At 44.2% G+C, this 16,760-nt stretch overlaps 1 protein-coding gene across 2 annotated transcripts in view; it reads left to right on the top strand.

The window, feature by feature from the left end:
- The first annotated feature begins 7,410 nt into the window (after positions 1-7,410).
- The window catches only part of GAN (gigaxonin), a 53,625-nt gene continuing 44,275 nt past the window's right edge, over positions 7,411-16,760 (top strand). For both annotated transcript variants that reach the window (XM_023752581.1, XM_006087044.3), the window contains exon 1: positions 7,411-7,808. In XM_023752581.1, the coding sequence (XP_023608349.1) occupies positions 7,642-7,808 (167 nt within the window). In that variant the 5' untranslated portion in view covers positions 7,411-7,641. The remainder of the gene's footprint in view (positions 7,809-16,760) is intronic.

Here is a 16,760-nt window from a genome sequence, read left to right as displayed (position 1 = left end):
CTCCTCCTAAAAATCAAATTAAAATTCCATTTTTTAAAATGATGCAAAACTCGAACAAATACTTTTTAAAAAGTTATCCAAGTGGTCAAAAGCATATAAAATGGTGCTCAACATCATTATTCTCAGGGAAATTAAAACAAGATGTCACTTCACACCCAGCAGAATGGTAATTAAAAGACTGACACCATCAATTACTTAAGGATGTGGAGCAACTGGACCTCTCACATGTGACTGGTGGGAGTATAATTTGATACAATCATTCTGGAAAACTGTTTGGCAGGATTTGCTAAAGCTGAACATATGCTCACCCTATGATCCAGCAACTGAACCTGGGCACAGCTACAAGAGAAAAGAGGGCTATATCCACCTGATGACTTGTTTAAGGATGTTCATACAGCTTTATTATAACAGCCCCAAACTGGAAACAATCCAAATATCCATCAACAAAAAATGGATAAATTGTGGCGTATTTGCACAATGGTATAGTCCCAGTAATAAAATGGAAGTATTTCAAAGACCCTGTATTGAGTGAGAAAAGCTAAATGCACAAGCAGCAAAATGGAAGAATTTCAAAGATGTAGTATTGAGTGAGAAAAGCTAAAGAACAGTAAAAACTAATCAATAGCAATATTGTCAGAGCAGTGGTTTCCTTTGGGAGGTATTGACTGGAAATGGACTTGGGGGAACCTTCTCGGTTACTGGAAATGTTTTTTTTATCTTGATCTGTGAATCACTTGGTGATTTCACAGGTGTATCCATATGGAACAATTTACTGCATGATATATCTCAATAAAGATGTTTTTTTTAAAATTTTTTTTAAAAAGAGCCCTGGCCAGTGTGGCCATCTGGTTGAGCATTGTCCTGTGCACCAAAAGGTTGCTAGTTTGATTCCCAGTCAGGGCATATTCCCAGGTTTCGGGTTTGGTCCCCAGTTGGGGTGCTGACAGGAGGCAACTCACATCCATGTTTCTTTCTCTCCTTCTCGCTTCCTCTCTGTAAAATCACTAAAAAGCATTTAAAAATGTGAAAGTTAATTAGTTTCAAAACTTGCTGGCTAAAGAGGTCTAACATATTTCAGAAAATATCAGATGAATATAAATGTTAAAAAATAAAATTAAAGGCTGGAGCATGAAAGGAGTCGAATGAGATGTCTAAAGGACTGGAGTAGGAAATTTAAATGTCAGATGGAGTTAGAAAATAAATTAAGTTCACCTAAAGCCTAGCATTAATGTCAGGGAGAAACAAGAAGTGAGGTTGTCAACTCAGACCTGGAGAGGATGTAGCTGGTAGGGCCCTGACTGTAGAGGTGAAGAGACTAGATTTTTTACTTGAAAGTAAACTAGAAGCTGGGCAAGAATGGTGATTGATAATAAACATAACAACACTTAGCATTTATTGAGCACCTACTATGTGCCAGACCCTGTTGTCAGCACTACTCCTATCCTCTCATTTAATCCTCACAACCACTCTCTAGAAGTTATTATGATTATCCCAGTTGTACAGAGGAAGAGACTGAAGAAGGGTAATAACTTAATCAGAGTCTCCAAGGATAGAAGAAAGAGGGGGAGGCAGTGAGGAAAACCAATGAATTAAAGAAACTCAAATGACTTCACAGACGTTTAAACAGATCTAAGTGTATTGGCTAGAATTTTAGGGGGAGGACAAAAATTCACTATCTTTTATATGCTTTTGGGTATATAAACAACATCCAACACCCAAATCAAATTTACAGAGTACAAGTGCAAAGTGGTGTACCTTTAGGAAGTGAAATAAAGTTTCTTGCACTGGACTTAGTTTGGAAGACATTATTGGGGCAACCTATGCCCAGGGCTGTTATATTGTAACCTTCTAAGGTTTGGAAGTTTCCTTTCAGGGCCTTTGAATCATTCTTGATAATTCATCTTCCTGTAAGATTGGTAATGTCAGGTTAGATAGAAAGGGATGAAAAGGTCCAGTAAGCTTTTTCTTTCTCCCTCACCTCCCTCTCTTCCTTCTTCCCCCCTCCTCTCCTCTCTTCCTCCCTACCTTTCTCCCTCTTTCTTCCTTCTTTTCAGTATGTTTATTGAGTACATTTTATATCCCATGCACTGTTTTAAAGGCTGTGATAAACAAAATAGTTCCTGCCAGACCTCATGAAACCTGTATTATAGTAGGAGACACACAATACATAAACATGTATAATATTAGGTAGTAATTAAATGCAATGAAGAAAAATGAAACAGGTTAAGGGGAGGCATTATACAAGATAAGAGAAGGCCTTTCTGATGAGATGACATCTGAGCTCTGATCTAAGTAGAAGGAAAGAGCAAGCTATGAGAATGAGGAAAGAAACTTTCGGGCTGAGAAATCAGCTGATGAAAAGGCCCTGGGGTGGGCATATGCAAGGCCTATTCAAGGAAGAGCAAATTCGCCCTTTTGGTTAGTGCACACGGAGGGAGAGGAGTGTTAGGAAACAAGGTCACAGAGGAAGTACAAGGCCAGATCATATAGGATCTGTAAGGCATGGTAACGACTTCGGATTTTTTTCCTAAGTTTGATGAGAAGCCATTGGAGGGTTTTGCACTGGGGAATGACAGATTAACTCGATCTGATTAAAGGGGTAAGAGGAGAATCAGGGAGAGCCGCTAGGAGGCTATTACAGGAGTCCAGGTGGAGTTAGCGTCTGGACCAGGGTGGTACTGGTGGAGGTTGTGAGACAAGGCAGGATTCAGGAGACAGTCTGTAGGAAGAGCTGCAGGGTTTGTTGGTGAATTGGATGAAAGGTGTGAGAGACAGAGGTCAAGATTGTCCTTAAGTTTCTGTCCTTTGGTGCTGCCATTTATTTGGGGAATGATTAGGTTTAAGGGGTAAAATCAGAAGTTTAACTCTGACATGTTAAGTTGCAGGTGTTTATTAGATATTCAACTGAAGATGTCAGATAGGTTGTTGGCTGTACCAGCTTGGAGTTCAGTGGGGACTTATGGAAAACAACATCTTAAGTAATCCCTTATGGATAGAAAAACCTCAGTTCTCCTACCCATTCACATTTATTCATTTGGCAAGTAGTTATTGAGCACCTAACTATGTGTCTGGCATTGTGCTGGGTGCTAAGGAGTATAGCATCGATTTCGACAGAAACAGTCACTACCTTCATTACAACTTAATTAGTTCACTGGTTTCTGAGACACTTCTCTGAATATTGTATAAATATAAAGAAGCAACTAAAGAGTTATAAATACTGAGATGTTCTCTGACTCAGCAATTTGGAAGAGCTTAGATTTTTGGAAAGAAATGGGCTATATATAGATTTGGATAAATGGCAGATTTACCCAATAAAATATATGCAGACCGCCTTAAAATGAATCAGAAGAGACTGTCTCAACCAAATTAACGTTTACAAAGAGTCAAGTTGGTGTAATGGAAAAGCTTACAGAGCTGGGAGGCAGAAGCTCTGGGGCTGTCTGTTCCGCCCGACGAGGTCACATGTATGACCCTGACCAAGCTGTGTGCTCATCTTACTTAAGTTTTCTCTTCAATAAAATGAATCCACTGGATTTGATGACTTGTAAAGAGCTTTCAAACTATTCATTTTTTTCCTGTGTATTAGTTCTTTTACTGGATTCCCATTCCTCTTTTTAACATTTCTTAAAAAATAAAACCCCAGGATGATTCTTCTCTTCTTTGGGGGATCATTTTTTCAAAGCAAAGCAAAACTGTTCTCTTTTCTTTTTGCAAGTGAAATTGTTTTCTTATTTTTTTCTGATTGTAAAAAATGATACATGATCAGAAAAGCACAGAGAATAAAAAATCTCTACAATGATACCACTGAGGTAATTATGTTTTCATCATCATTGTATCTGCAATGTGTACCAGATAGCAGGTGCTTAATATCTGTTGAATGAGTGACTACTGTTAATATCTTGTGAACATCCTTTAAACCAAAAACAAAACAAGTCCTATTTCTGGGGGTTGTTTAGCCTCTAAAACAGAAGGGGACAGTTATAGTCACCAGAGACTGAAACTGCTGGGATGATATCGGATCTCATAGATTATATGTTTCACAATAGCTGGTGTCTTACATCTATGGAATGTAGAAAGACAATAACAACAAATACACCATTCTGATGGCCATAAATAATATCAAAGCCAGCTCAGTTTGAGCAATATCAAGAAAGGCTGCAAAACAGTCCATTGCCCAACCAGGAGTGGCTCCTACAGCAGATGGAAGGGTAGGTTCTGCCCCTCCCCAAAATCCTTCTTCCCTTCCTAGAACACTAGGATGAGTTTTCTTGGGGCAGGGCACCTGAGTTCAACTCAACAATGTCTATTGAGAGCTTAGCATCCTTTTGATTGTTAACTCCCTTCTCAGTAAACCAAGATGGGTTTCTGATTACCTCTGGGAATGAATTAAAACCAGATCCTGTCTGCAGACATATGCTGCATCTTTATTTCCCAAATGGAATTAGTGGCTAACGTTGGAAGAAACATCCAATATGTGAATCTGAATGTTCAGATCCCTTGAAAAATGGCTGGATTTGGCACCACTGGGCACGTGCAATCAGCTGAGGAGCATCCTCCCACTTGAGACGGGTGTGTGTCCTTCAGCTCCCTGTAATCCCACCTACCCCTATTGTGTTATATCCTGCCTCTCCTGCTCAATTACTCAACTTGCTACCTCTAACTAATTAAGTAAAAGAACGAGGGGGCACCCACTAAGCACTCTGGAGAAGCACACAAACCAACTTATAAACCAGTTAATTACAGTGCGGTGAAGGCCATGCAGCACAGAACACATGAACATGGCATAGCATGGGGACTCTACCATGAGAAGCTGGTTGGAGGTTCCCTGAAGGTCATTTTGAGCTGGGTTTTGAAGGATGAATGTGAGTTATTCAGGCAGGTGGGTTGGTGGGGAATACTGCAGTGAGGGTGGTATTGAAAGCATATACAAGTTCTTCTGCTGATTAGCTGCCTGTTGCATGGGTGACCCTTTGAAGCCAGCAACTACCTTGCACCTGAGTGATGCTGGTCTGTCTACAACCCTCTAACCAGGCCCTCTCATTCCTTCCTTCTGTCAAAACATCAGAGAAGGTTCATCCTTACCAGGAAGGGCCTGCCTGACTAATCCCCACTCACCTCTTCAATTAAGGCAACACTCCCATTCCGGGATAACTGGTTACCTGAGGGTGATTCTGTTATTTGAGCTCTTTGTTTTGTTTTGGAACCTCTGACATTGAAGAGTAGACTGGCATTCCAAGCAATGAATCAATAAGAACCCATCAAATGTCTACATGGTATAGAGAACTCCCTCTGTCCTGGGTATCATTTTGACCTTAAAAACAACCCAGCTGAGAAAAAAAGACAAATACACTAAAAATATAGAATGCGATTCAGAAAACATTTATTAAGTGCCTGGTATTCACAGTTTTTTAGATTCCTCCATAAACCTGCCCTAGCCCGTGTGGCTCAGTTGGTTGGAGTGTTGTCTCGTGCACCAGAAGGTTGTGAGGTTGTGGATTTGATTCCAAGTCAGGGCACATACAGGAGGCAACCTCCTGATGTCTCTCTTTCATATCAATGTCTTCTTTTCCTTCCTTCCTTCCTTCCTTCCTTCCTTCCTTCCTTCCTTCCTTCCTTCCTTCCTTCCTTCCTCTCTCCTCCCTTCCTCGCTCTCTAAAATCAATTAAAAAATAGTAATCCCTCCATCCAACATTCACTGAGCACTACAAGGCACTGTACTTGGCACTTGGAAACAGAGACACACTAAAATACACAAGCTAGCAGGTGACATGAATAAATAAACTCATTACAATAAGTTTCCTGCCAAAGCAATGTTCGAAACACAGCAACAACTTGGGAGAACAGTGTTGATTGCTCCCTGGGATACTGGGCAGGTATCATGGTGAAGAAAGGCTTGAGTTGCTTATCTTGTTTTTTACTTATTTTACAACATAAACATACAGAGACTAGTACAACAAACCTCCATGTACCCATAACCCGGCTTTAACAACCAATCACTCACAGCCACTTTTGATTCACCTGTACCCGCACCTGCTTCCCTCCATCCCTTCCTTTTGTTTTGAAGCTAATGCTAAACATTTTTGTCATTTCACCCATAAATACTGAGCTGTGTTTGAAGAAGGGACTGTACATTTCTGGATCTTTCACGGGTAACATCCTTCTTCTCATCTATCCTTTTGCCAGTGACTCCAGCGGAGTTATATACTCTGATTCCTACCAGCAACTGCAGAGCCTTGGCTGATTCAGGGTAAAGACCCAAGACTTTATCGGAGCCTTGGGCTGAAAGAAAAGGCTGAGCTGATCCCTTGAGAACCACATCCCTCCTTATCAGGAATGCGGGTCACATTCTTCTGGCCCTTGGTCCTCGTAAAATTGCGATTTCTTTAGAAGCTTATTGAGCACCTGTTTGCAGGAAATAGCGGCTACATTCCCCATTCCCACGTGCCCTTAGCAGCCTCCGGGCAAACCTCGGACAGAACAGGGCTCGCCCTAACAGTCAAGCGGACCCAGGGTGGCTTCCTGTCACCGATGATGTCTGGCCTCTCTCGCTTCCGCCCCTTCAGCGTTGCCTCTCTCTGAAAGGTCCCAACACCCAGGCAGTTACTCAACCCAGAACATTATCCTGGACTCCCCTTCCCTCACAATCCTGTCTACTCTTTGCAAGCCATCCACTGTTGTCCACCGCCATCATCAGCCTTCCTTCTAGGCCACTGTTCCCTTCCCTCAAGTACTGCAATATAGAAGCATCATTCTGTCTCTGGAACACACGAACACTCTCTCTCTCTCTCTCTCTCTCTCTCTCTCTCTCTCCCCCTCCATGCAGCCGCGGAGTGATCTTTATAACAACCACCACCCGCTCAAAGCCCTTTCCCGGCTCCTAACACCCGCAGGAACCAAGACCAACTCCCTTCCCACGGCCAAGGAGGCCCGGCAGAACGTAAGACCTGCCGCTTCCTTCTCCAGCTTCCTCTGCTACCTCTCCTCCCTAGGCCGCAACCTAATCGCTCTTTCAGAGCCTGTGTTCTCGCGTCTCGGCTCGGACTTGGGAAGCGGCTTTTCTCTCAAACATAATGAGAACTACACCTACTGCGTCCTTGCTCACAGGCTAGTCCACAACACTAAGAAGTCATCGTCTTCAGGCTGCAGACGGAGAGGTGAGGATGGGCACCGTGCCCGTGGCCACAGCTAGAGCGCAGGAGCCGAGACTCGGGGTCCAGAGGCCACCGGCTCCACCACAGAGTCCCCGCCGGCCGCACAGCCCTCCGGCGCCGCAGCGATCCCTCCCGGCCGTGGACAGCCTCTGACGGCGCGGGGGCGGTACCCGAGGGCCCTACAGGGGAACGACGCTTCTGATTGGCTGCCTCCAGCGATGGCGGGCGAGAGGGCGGGAGCAAGAGCGTGGGGGCGTCGCGGAAAAATTACGTAATGCCGCGGCTCCTTAAAGGTACCGGCCCCTCGCGCCGAGGATGGCGCAGGCGCGGTCCGAGGGCTCTCTCTAGTTCACGGATCACGGATACCCGGGCCGGACGGGCGCGCGCGCGCGGGCAGTGTAGACGGGAGCGCGCCGGACGTGGACAGCCCCAGGGGTCCGGCGAGGCGGCGTGGGGAGCAGGTCCGGCCGGCTGACTAGCGGGCGCCGCGATGGCCGAGGGTAGCGCCGTGTGCGACCCTCAGCACGCCGCGCGCCTGCTGCGAGCGCTCAGCTCTTTCCGCGAGGAGTCCCGCTTCTGCGACGCGCACCTGGTCCTCGACGGGGAGGAGATCCCGGTGCAGAAGAACATCCTGGCGGCGGCCAGCCCGTACATCAGGTGAGGAGGGGGCCGGGCGCGGCTGCGCTGCCCGAGCCCGGGGGCGGGGCGGGGCCGGCCGGGCGTGGCTCCCGAGTCCCCCCGCCAGCCGCCTGGGTCCCTCCCGGCAGACACCCCTGCTGGGCCCCGGGACAGCTCCGGTGTCCTCGCCCACCCTCATGCAGGGCCCCACGGGACCCTCGCTCCCCCTGTAGATGACCCCGGACCCGGGCCGCAGTCCCTCGGCCCTCCTCCGATTCCCACGGCCCAGCGCTCGCCCGGGCCTCCGAACCCCGCAGGCCCCCAGACGCCGTCCCGGGCCGTCCCGGGACTCGGACCCGCGAGCAGAGCGGGGCCGCGCCCTCGAAGAGCCGCCCCTTCGGCCGGGCCCAGCCCTCGGATTCCGGCTGAAGTTTGCCGGCGGCTCGCCTCCAAAGCGACGCGCAGCCGGCGGGGCCCGCGGCCGGCAGCGCCGCTCCGGCGCGGCGAAGCCAAACAAGCTCCAAGCCGGGTGTGGGCTGAGCGAAAACCCTCTGGTCCTGGCTCTTCTCCTTGGGTTGGCGATCCGACCGCCAGGGCTGAAGTTCTGTCCAATGTGTCTTTTCCGCTTCCTTGTGGGAACTCCATTTAAAGGAAGGGCTGTCTGTGCGTTATAGACACACAGGTCCAAGCAAACTATAGGGAATTTTAAGACGACTGCACTTCTCAGGATGCGGTTACAGCTCGAGGACCAAGCGATTTTAGCGACTCAGAAAGCATTTTAAAACTTCAGTGAAACAAAGCTTAACCTGACTTGCCATTCCAACTAACCTGGTTAAAGGTTGATGAGAGAGTGATTAACCAAGTGTATCAGCTCTTGCGGGGGGGTGGGGGCTGTTTACTTTCTTACAGCAACTTTCTTGCAAACTAGGTTGCTCTTTTAATAAAAGAGAAAAAAGTGCTGAAAGCTGGAGAAACTTCCCAATAAGCTGGTTAAATATAGACTGATAGTAGAGAACTCACTAGAATTGACAAGTCAGAAAAAGCAAAAGGATGCGTACGGCATTCTTAGTGCTTTGCCTTAGCAGAACTCAGCATCCAAACTACATTTTAATCTTTGCATAAGGAGACATTTGTGCTAACTCACAAGCAGTTCAAATGCTCTTGTAACTTCTCAGGGCTCTTTTGTAAATCAGTTTTCTTTTTTTTTTTTAATGTATTTTATTGACTTTTTACAGAGAGGAAGGGAGAGAGACAGAGAGTCAGAAACATCAATGAGAGAGAAACATGGATCAGCCGCCTCCTGCACATCCCCCACCGGGGATGTGCCCGCAACCCAGGCACATGCCCTCGACCGGAATCGAACCCGGGACCCTTCAGTCCGCAGGCCGACGCTCTATCCACTGAGCCAAACCGGTTTCGGCTGTAAATCAGTTTTCACTCTGATTTTAAAGCTGGGGTTGTGGTGGGAGTCTTCGTTAGTAGGGTGTTTAGATTGCTGATATGACAACTCATAGCTGGCATTTCAGAGGTTTGAGCAATCATTCTCAAATTGGAATCAGTGGCCAGAGTCTTCCCGGTATCCGAAGTGTTCCCTGTTTGGGGAAATGCTTAGGAAAAAAAACTCTAGATGCATTATTATTGTAGTTCTTTAAGTGGCATCCAGCCAGCTTAAAAGAATATTGCAAATCCCCAAACACATGCTCTCTATCCTCTTTTCATGTTTTATTTTTCTCCATAGCACTTATACTGCAATATAACCTATATTTTACTCCTTTACCTTGTTGCTCTTTCCCAACCACAATGTAAGTTCAGTGAGGCCAGGGGTTTTTCTTTTGTTCATTACTGTGTCCCTGGCAGCCAGAAAACAAGTGCCTAGTGGTTTAGCAAATTCGAAGGAGGGACTGCCTGCTTTTCTGCCACAGCCGATTGGACATTGGAAGGTTGGCCCTGTTACATTTCCACTTCAGGTGCTCAGTTATCCCTGACTGAGAAGAGCATGGGAGCTGCTTTCTCCCTCCAGCTTTTACTCTTGCAGCTGTGCGTTGTTGTAGATGACTTGATCTTGCCTTCAGCTCGCTAGTCCGATAAGTGAGGGATAAAATGTGTCTTCATCTCATTTAATCTTCGATCCATCCTGTGAAGGAATATGTAATAATGCTTTGAACATGGCACAGGTCTGTGTATAAGTCCATAAAAGGTGGTAGTATTCTCTGCTCTATCTGCTGAATTATGAAAGCTGGGGTATCCACTTGTGACATGGTGGCACACAATGAGGATATTTAGTTATGTGAAATGCTATTTATTTAATACAGTAATTTAGGTATGAAATATTACTAATCAAAGTAGAGGAGCCGGAAAGGACTTCAGATGTCCAGTTCAATTCTGTTACTTTCCACAACAAGAAAATGGGGCTCAGTGGGCATCAGTGACTTATCTTACGATGAGGTTATTGGTGCTTAATGGTTGAACTAAGATTAGATGCCAAGCTAATGACACCATGTCTCCTACTCATTTACTGTACCAACTTAGAGCATTACTTGTATTTACCTATTCTTTGTGTACACTCTACTACTTGCTGACATATACTGTGTTATGATTTCAAGTGCTTATCAAGTACTTTCATATACTGTCTCATTTTGATTTTCTTTTTTCTTTTTATGAATTTTAGAAGACGTTTATGAAAGCTGGGGACAGTGAAACAAGGAAGGACTGGGGAAATGAGCCTACGCTGCTCTGCTTTGGCTCATTAAGTCAGAGAAAAGGGGCCTTGGGAACAGGTTCAGGGAGTTTGTCTGGGACAAATTGCTGCTGCCCATCATGGGGTCTCTGCGTTTAGGAGATGCATGCCTGTAAGGGGTGAGGGGCAGCGTGCGCGTGCTCTTGGGAGGAAGACCGCACCTTGATTTTTATTTTCAGCCATCTTGTGCTGTAGTAGGTAGGGCAGGTGGATATTTTTGAGGTTTTGCAGATAAATATGAATCAGTCAATGTATGTGTGTGTTTCAGTGACTAATTGCTTGAAGTTTATTTGGCTATTGAAGTGGTAGAATGTTCTTGGGGGGTCTTTTAAAATTATTAATCTCAAGGCCACTTAAAAGTAATTTGACTAATCTGTATTACCTAGGAACAAAGTGTTTAGTAATTTTACGATATTAACGATATTGGGCTTTTAGAATATTTTAGGGGCCCAGTGCACGAATTCGTGCACCTTGAAAGGAACTATGGGCCACAAGGCTGCAGTGGGCACAGGGGCGGATCTCAGCCCATCCTCCGCGCCCCTGCCTGGCCCCTCTCACCACGGCCCCGGTCCCCTGTCTGCAGGCAGCCCCGCTCCTGTCGCTGCAGCTCCCACATGCTGATGGTGCTGGCCCCACCCCCGCTTGTACCCGCTCACAGCACAGAGCGATTGGGGTCAGTGCCAGCAGTGGGTGTAAGCGGGGCTGGCGCCATCAGTGGCTGCTGCCCCGATCGCCTCTCAGGAGCAGAAGGAAGTGGAGAAGCCCTCAGGGGAGATTGGGGCCAGCAGCCACTGCTCGCACCTGCTGACGGCACCAAGTGATCAGGACCCGTGCCAGGCGCCTACAGTGGGTGCAAGCGGGGCCGGTGCCGGCTGCTGACTCCGATTGCCTCTCAGGAGCAGGGAGAGGTGGAGAAGCCCTGAGGGGCGATCAGGGCTGGTAGCTGCCACTCGTGCACCCATTGATGGTGCTGAGTGATCAGGGCTGGCACCAGGCGTCAGCAGCAGGTGCAAGCAGTGGCTCCAGCGCAAGTAGCGGGTGCAAGCGGGGCTGGCGCCAGCAGCAGGTGCAAGTGCCAGGCGGGAGCAAAGAATTTCCAGTAACCACCAGAGGCTCGCCCACTTTGGTCTGGCGACCCCGCTTACCTGCTCTACTATCCCGCCATGGTCGACGTCCGCCATGTTCCACGCTCTGCCACCTGCTGCCAACGCCCGCCATGTTCCACGCATGCCCCCTGGTGGTCTTCGCATGTCATAGTGATCGGTTGTTTGGTTGTTCCACCATTTGGTCTATTTGCACATTAGGGTGTTAGATATAGAGATAGAGATAGAGATAGAGATAGAGATAGAGATAGAGATAGATAGATATAGATATATAGAGATATAGATAGATCTGTTTTGTTTGAACAGAACTTTAAAGAATTATATTGAAACAAAATGAATTTGTATATTCCAGAATTTGATGTTTCTTACTTTCCCTTTTGAAGCTTAAGCATTTAGGTCTGTGATGTTATTAATATATGGATTGGGTTTTCAAAAGTTTGCTAGTCTCCAAAGTTTTATAAAAATCTGAGTTTTGTTTAAAATCTATAGTTAGCCTAGTTTTAGTAACTGTCATAAGCTTCTGAAGGTATATGTTTTGGAAACAATGTTGTATATTGCTTCTATACAATCCAACTTTGTAAACTAGGAATTAAAGCAACTCATTTGCATACTTTCTACTTACTATAGAAAAGTCTTTTCACCTAACTTACTGGTTTAATCTTTTCCTGTGCTTTATCTTCAGTTTAGCATTTGTTTTTCCTCTTGATCATCTTAACAATCAAAACCGCACTAGAAAGCCTTTTCAGTATAAAAGGAAAAAAAACAGAAAACTCAACTTTAGCAACAGAACCCAATTGATAACCTGAAAAAAGGTTGTGTAGAGTATGTCATATAGGCTTAGGATACGGATGCTACGGGAAGTCAGGCAGGACCTTGTGTAGTCCATCATGTAAGTGAGATGCTGTTTTCCCAACATACCCACTTCCCAGCTTCTCCTCATTCTGATCTCTGAATGACATTTTTCCTTTGATTTAATGGGAAAAATGAAATCTAAACGTAGCTGATGACCTTTAAGAATGACGAAGTTGATAATCTTTCCATTCTCAGCAACTCTGAGACCTTCTGGGAAAGGTTCCCTTTCCCTTTCTTCTGAATATTGCAAAGTTTGCTTTGCTCATGTCCGAGGCTCTTCTGCTCTGGCACAATCCCATAGATCTGATTTGGAGTTCAAATCAGAGAGACTCCTTTCTCTCGTGAGCTGTGGTTCTTAGGAGTAATGTATGTGAAAAGGATTTGAAAGTGGATTGCTTTGTGATTCCGCAGTAACATAGTGGCTCTGTGCAGGTTCCAACCCTGTTTTTGCTTTTGAGAATTTCAGTTTTTCTGGGGAATGTTTAGCTTTTAGTACTGGAGAGTAAAGGAGAGATCTCCTCTACTCCCAAGATCTTGAGATCCTTTGATGAGTCAGCCAACAACAAGAATGGCAATCCCCTCCCCCGCTCAAGGTTTTTATAGAAAGCTGTTCTGATGAGAGTGGAGGGGAGACATTGGGCCTAGAATCCAACCTAAGTCATATTGGACAACTTTTCTGAGACTTAGTTTCCTCATGTGCAGAGTGAGGTTGGTTGGGTTACAGGAATAGCAAAGCCCCTGTAAGTCTAAATTGTGTGGCTCTAGGCTATTTTTGTTGTGTTTTGTGTGTGTATGTTGTGTGGATGGGGTCTATTTCTGTTCATTTAAGTTTTGTTACATATTGTATATTTAAGTTTTGTTATATATTGACAAATATGTAACAAATGTATCATTTAAGTTTTGTTATACATTGACATTAAAGCATTCCCTTTGCCCTGTCATGCAGGCCTTCTTGGTGGGGTACTCTGCTATATAAACCCAGCCCTGAAGAGTTGTTTTGTAACAAGCATTTATTTTATGCTGCTAATCTGGATGTGTTCCAGGGCCTATATTAAATATAAAGTTTGACTCATAGATGATGCTGATGAAACTACTTAAGGAGACTAATATGATCTCTCTAGGAGTCCAAGTTTCATAGTAACACAGAAATTATCATCCTTTCTTTGGATACCTGAAATCTGCCCTGTAGTTGATGGGCATCAAGGTCCATTGGTATTGTACGCTGTGTGCAGAGCATGCTAGTAGTCCCCAAGTCCCCTTTCTTCCACTTGTGCTTTGAGTTTAATGTCACCTTGTGTAGACAGCAGCTCCCGAATGATTGTCATAGGAATTTTTTAACAGTACAGAAGGCTTTTATTTATGTCTTTTATACTTATCATGCCATGAATTCACAGGGAATGGGTTCCAGCAGCTCAGCTCCTTTCCACTGGTTCTCACAAAGTGTGCTTGTCTGGGTGGAGCAGTCTGGCGCTTCAGGTGAATCCAAGTACCTTTCTCTTTGGCTTCCTTCTTTTTCTGATCTTTTCCTTCACACGTTTCAGGAAATTATCTCAATTTTTAGAGGGCTTACTATGCTCAATAGGTACATTAATTCTCCAGGCAAGAATCTTGCCCTTTACTTGTTTGTTCACAACAATGCCCACCACATGCTGGGTGACATTGTAGTCTCTCCCAGTTTTTCCATGGGAACATTTGTGGGCACTCCTTTTTGAACAGTGCCATTCCCTTGATGTCTACAATATCACCTTTCTTTTAGATTCCCATGCATGTAGTCAAAGGAACAACTCCATGTTTTTTAAAAGGCCTAGAGAACATATAGTGGGTACCTCTCCTCTTTCTCTTGTGTTGGTCATTTTGGCCAATTACTGGAAGATGGTGGTTCCAGCCCAAAGGTGATTGTCAAGAGGATTTTGAATAGCGATTGTAACTAAGTTTCTTAGTGCTCAAGGGTTCAGGTCGAAGCTCCAGGTTCTGAGACCCTTGCATTTGACTGGATAGTGGACACACAATACAATATACAGATCATGTATCATAGAAATGTACACTAAAAACCTATATGGTCGTGTTCAGTGTCACCCCATTAAATTTAATAAAAAATAAAATAATAAAATAAATCGACTATACCTGTCTCTTGCTGTACTCTTAGGGTGATGGGAAATAAGTGGGTCCTGATTATCTTTTAATGAATCTGGGCCTTGTTTGTTTTTATCCACCTACTGCAAGGCATCCTTAACAACTGCTTAAAAAGATGAAATCTATCCTGAAGGGCTTACAATCTCATGGTTGAAAATTAGTTTTTCTCTTCCCCCCCCTCCTTACCTTTTTTCTAGTATTTACAATTGTGTTTGATTAAACCCTGTTCTTATGTGAGTTTTTCAAAAGTGATATTAAAGTATGTTCCCTTTCAGAAGATCAAAGAAGTATTCTCTCTGGGCTTCTAAGGAAACAAAGCACTTGTAAATTGGAGCTCTAAGTTTAATATAGGTTACTCATTTCAGCTTTCAATTATTTGTTTATTTACACAAGATTGTGGTGCCACTGTTCATAGCAGCAAATGCTCTAATTCTGGAGAGGTTTTTGGAAGGTTTAAAATGATGAAACAAATCAATAAAATTCTTGTTAGACTAACACACGATGAGTCCAAAGAAGGAAGTGAATTTAACATAAAGTGAAGTATTGAATGTTTAGGTTTATTGAAAAACTTTTCTGAGGATTATTTTGAGTAATAATAATGTGATAAAAATAATACCTAGCTCTAATGAATACTAACTGGTAAGTCCTCACTCTTCTACCTGTGCCTTTACACTTCTACCTCTTCTTGAATCTGTATTTTCCCCTACAAGTCCTTTAAATGTTCTTAGAGTCATTTTTATTATGTATTTTAGAGAGTCAAGCAAAGTGCTTTTCCACATAGAAATGCTAGGTCTTTGGGTTTAGATTTGCGTTATGTAGACCAGCGGTCGCCGACCAGTGGTCCGCGAACCACTGGTGGTCTATGAGGTCCGAAAGGTTGGCGACTACTGATGTAGACTAAGCATCCAGATTACATAACCACTTTATCCATTGTTTAAACTGTTTATCAGTTCAACTCATGATATCAAAGCGAGGCTTAAAATCTATTTATAATCCATAAAGAAAACATAATTAGGACAAATAAAGAGTCATTGGGCTTATGAGTACCATGCTTAAGTCCTTTAGGAAGCTGTATCAGCCTTCTGAAGGATACAGGTCTATCATTTTGTGTACTGAAGGTACAATAGAAATGAATAATTTGTAAGTTAGAATTCTAGGTTAAGGGTGGAGATGTAGGGCTGCAGGGTGTGACAAGGCTATGGTTGCAACCTTGAATTTGAGTGCTTCCCATGGTTTCTTTGCCTCCTAAAACACGATGAGTCCAAAGAAGGAAGGACATCAAAGGCTCAGGTAAAAGGCGACAGTTGTAGCTCTATGGAGGGTAAAGGTCATGTGTCCACCTAAATGCCCTTCAAGGCTCAGCTGTAGCTCTTGACCCCTTGTGCTCAGAAAAGCAGAGTGAAGTCCTCTTAAGTATTTATTGCCAAAGCGTGACTTAGCCATAAAATGATCTAATGTTTGCTGCTTCCATTTCTCTGTGGGAATACATTATAATATGTCTTACTCTATTGAGAGATATTAGAAATAGAAGACTTAGGGAAGATCTTGGTAAAATGTTTTGTTAGATAAAAGAGTTAGCCTTCAAGCAACAAAGCTTTGAGAAGCAGGGCATATCATAAATGGAAGATGGAAGGACTGGTTTTAAAAAATAGACTGTTGAATAAACCTTAACTGCATAATTTTGCTCAAAGGTATTTTGTAATTCTCTCAACTATTAAGTATTTCTGTATCTTTTTAGGAATGATTTTAAAAACAATTTGATGCTTGTGATTTTTATCTTAACATGGTAAGGCGAGCAGAAATATTGTGAAACATAGTTTTATTTCAATCAATCCCTGAATTGGAGGGAACCTCACATTTAGGATGTGATATGTGGTTGGTTAGAGTCTCTTCTAGCATGTAGAGCACATTCTTCCACAGGGAGTAGCCAGAAGTTTGAGGAAAGTAGGATGGTGAAGAGTGGTGAGAATCCTTAGAAAGTTCATTGATAATTGTTTCCATTCTCCCCTTCCCATTGCCCACTTCTACTTCAGGGGTGGAATTGAAGGCCAGCAGGACCCGTGTCTTCTTGCATAGCCTTTCATTTGGTTGGAAAAAGAAGTTTCCCACCAACATCCAGCTTTCCCCCTACACCAAAGCTAGCATGGGAAGTGCAGACTTACCTTA

The sequence above is a fragment of the Myotis lucifugus genome, unplaced genomic scaffold (assembly GCF_000147115.1).
Source record: "Myotis lucifugus unplaced genomic scaffold, Myoluc2.0 scaffold_35, whole genome shotgun sequence".
NCBI classification, from domain to species: domain Eukaryota; kingdom Metazoa; phylum Chordata; class Mammalia; order Chiroptera; family Vespertilionidae; genus Myotis; species Myotis lucifugus.
The sequence above is the reverse complement of the archived record's forward strand: the minus strand, read 5'-3'. Positions and strand labels throughout refer to the sequence as shown.